This window comes from Littorina saxatilis, linkage group LG16 (assembly GCF_037325665.1).
Source record: "Littorina saxatilis isolate snail1 linkage group LG16, US_GU_Lsax_2.0, whole genome shotgun sequence".
NCBI classification, from domain to species: domain Eukaryota; kingdom Metazoa; phylum Mollusca; class Gastropoda; order Littorinimorpha; family Littorinidae; genus Littorina; species Littorina saxatilis.
In genome coordinates this window covers 4,903,381-4,905,880 of record NC_090260.1, presented here as the reverse complement: position 1 = coordinate 4,905,880, position 2,500 = coordinate 4,903,381, and the positions used below count along the sequence as shown (strand labels likewise).

Sequence of the window (2,500 nt, the reverse complement as noted above, 5' to 3'; positions counted from 1 at the left end):
TTACTTTGATGCCGACAGCTTGACTAAAGGTTTTCATATCGCTTCACGCGACTTGTTGTCAGCTGAGCTCCTCAACAATGTCAATGTTTCTGATGAGCGTGACGATATTTGATTGTGCGTGGTGCAGATAATCCTGACGGCATAGTGACGATATGTGATTGTGCGTGGTGCAGATAATCCTGACGGCATAGTGACGATATGTGATTGTGCGTGGTGCAGATAATCCTGACGGCATAGTGACGATATGTGATTGTGCGTGGTGCAGATAATCCTGACGGCATAGTGACGATATGTGATTGTGCGTGGTGCAGATAATCCTGACGGCATAGTGACGATATTTGATTGTGCGTGGTGCAGATAATCCTGACGGCATAGTGACGATATTTGATTGTGCGTGGTGCAGATAATCCTGACGGCATAGTGACGATATTTGATTGTGCGAGGTGAGGATAATCCTGACGGTATAGTGACGATATTTGATTGTGCGTTGTGCAGATAATCCTGACGGCATAGTGACGATATTTGATTGTGCGTGGTGCAGATAATCCTGACGGCATAGTGACGATATTTGATTGTGCGAGGTGAGGATAATCCTGACGGTATAGTGACGATATTTGATTGTGCGTGGTGCAGATAATCCTGACGGCATAGTGACGCGTGAAGAGTACGTCAAATACCAGACACGTCACGACCCCGAGCTGGACGGACTGTCCCACGAGCTGTACAACGTCTATGACGTCAACAATGACCACCGCCTGACCATGGACGACTACGACGGCTTCTACAGGCAGATGGACGTGGACAGTAAGTCTCTGTGTGTGTGTGTGTGTGTGTGTGTGTGTGTGTGTGTGGTGTGTGTGTGTGTGTGTGTGGGTGTGTGTGTGTGTGTGTGTGTGTGTGTGTGTGTGGTGTGTGGTGTGTGTGTGTGTGTGTGTGTGTGTGTTCTTCTTGTTCTTGTTCTCCTTTTGTGTTTTGGTCTGAAACTCCCACGTACACTGGTCTTGTTTTTTCGCGAGTGGGTGTTTACGTGCATGGCCGGTTTTGCCATTTAGGCAGTCATACGCCGATTTGGGGGATAACCGTTCTGCGCTAAATTTACTGTAACGGTCCCTTGATCCATGCCAGGGTCAAGGTCATTACAGTTAGCAATACCCAGCATGCGCCACTCCGAAAGGCACAGTATGGCTGCCTGAATGAAAGGAACACGTTTTGCTCATGAATTTAGAGTGGATGATTGACTGTCACTTTGTCTCACTGCTGACGAGTAAACTCATTGACTTGTTGACTTAGTGTTACATGAACAGACGAGTAAACTCATTGACTTGTTGACTTAGTGTTACATGAACAGACGAGTAAACTCAATTAAACAGTTTATCAAAGAAGGCAGGACAATCAGCATTACTTGGGCCATAAACATTTGCAAGGGTCAGACGTTTTTTCAAAAATTCAATATCAATCAAAACATACCTTCCATCATCATCTTTGACAATATTATGAATCTTATAATCAAAATTATTTTTAAACAATACAGCAACACCTCTACTTGCAGAATCATTACCAGCAACAATACATTCATAGCCCCACTGTGACCTAATCACATTTTCTTGGTGAGTTTTCCAGTGTGTTTCTTGTAGCAAGAAAACATTTCCATTCTGCTGTCTTAAAAAATCAAACACATCTTTCTTTTTCTTGAAGTCTCCAAGTCCATTTACATTAAAGGAACAAATTTTTAACTCTTCATGGACTACCATTGTGATCAAACACCAAAACCATTATACTTGTTCATCCAAATAACTATATTGATCAAGAGCAAAAAGTGTATTGTAGGCCTTCCTTTTGAGAGAAGGGGGCATGTGGTACAGCAAAAACAGGGTCTCACAAGCAAACAGGGAGGAGACATGGCAAAAGCATCTTGGGTGTCACAGTGTAGCTCCTGTAGGCATGCATTGACTTAGTGTTACATGAACAGACGAGTAAACTCATTGACTTGTTGACTTAGTGTTACATGAACAGACGAGTAAACTCATTGACTTGTTGACTTAGTGTTAAATGAACAGACGAGTAAACTCATTGACTTGTTGACTTAGTGTTACATGAACAGACGAGTAAACTCATTGACTTGTTGACTTAGTGTTAAATGAACAGACGAGTAAACTCATTGACTTGTTGACTTACTGTTACATGAACAGACGGATAACTGGAAGGACTGATTCACAAGTTGCCGCATGATTGGATTGTCAGGTGGATGGATGGATGGCTCTATGCTTGAATGGATTGATTTATCAGTCGACGCTCTGATGTATCGATTGACTGACTAAATTGACTAGTTGACTCACTGCTGAATCGTCAGATGGATGGATGGATGGATGGATGGGTGGGTGGGTGGAGGGAGGGTGGATGTCTTGGGTGGGTGGATGGATAGATGGATGAATGGGTAGATGAATGGATGTATGGATAGATGGACAAATTAACTTCTACAGTTGACTTTCTGATTAATTAA

General features: G+C 43.0%; 1 protein-coding gene across 4 annotated transcripts in view; it reads left to right on the top strand.

Annotated features, from left to right (window-relative positions):
- The window catches only part of LOC138950259 (uncharacterized), an 8,974-nt gene that overhangs the window by 5,149 nt on the left and 1,325 nt on the right, over nt 1–2,500 (top strand). For all 4 annotated transcript variants that reach the window (XR_011450575.1, XM_070322006.1, XM_070322004.1 and 1 more), the window contains exon 4: nt 634–804. Coding sequence is in view for 3 of the 4 variants with exons in the window: in XM_070322006.1 (XP_070178107.1) it covers nt 634–804 (171 nt within the window). In the remaining variant the exon portion in view is untranslated. The remainder of the gene's footprint in view (nt 1–633; nt 805–2,500) is intronic.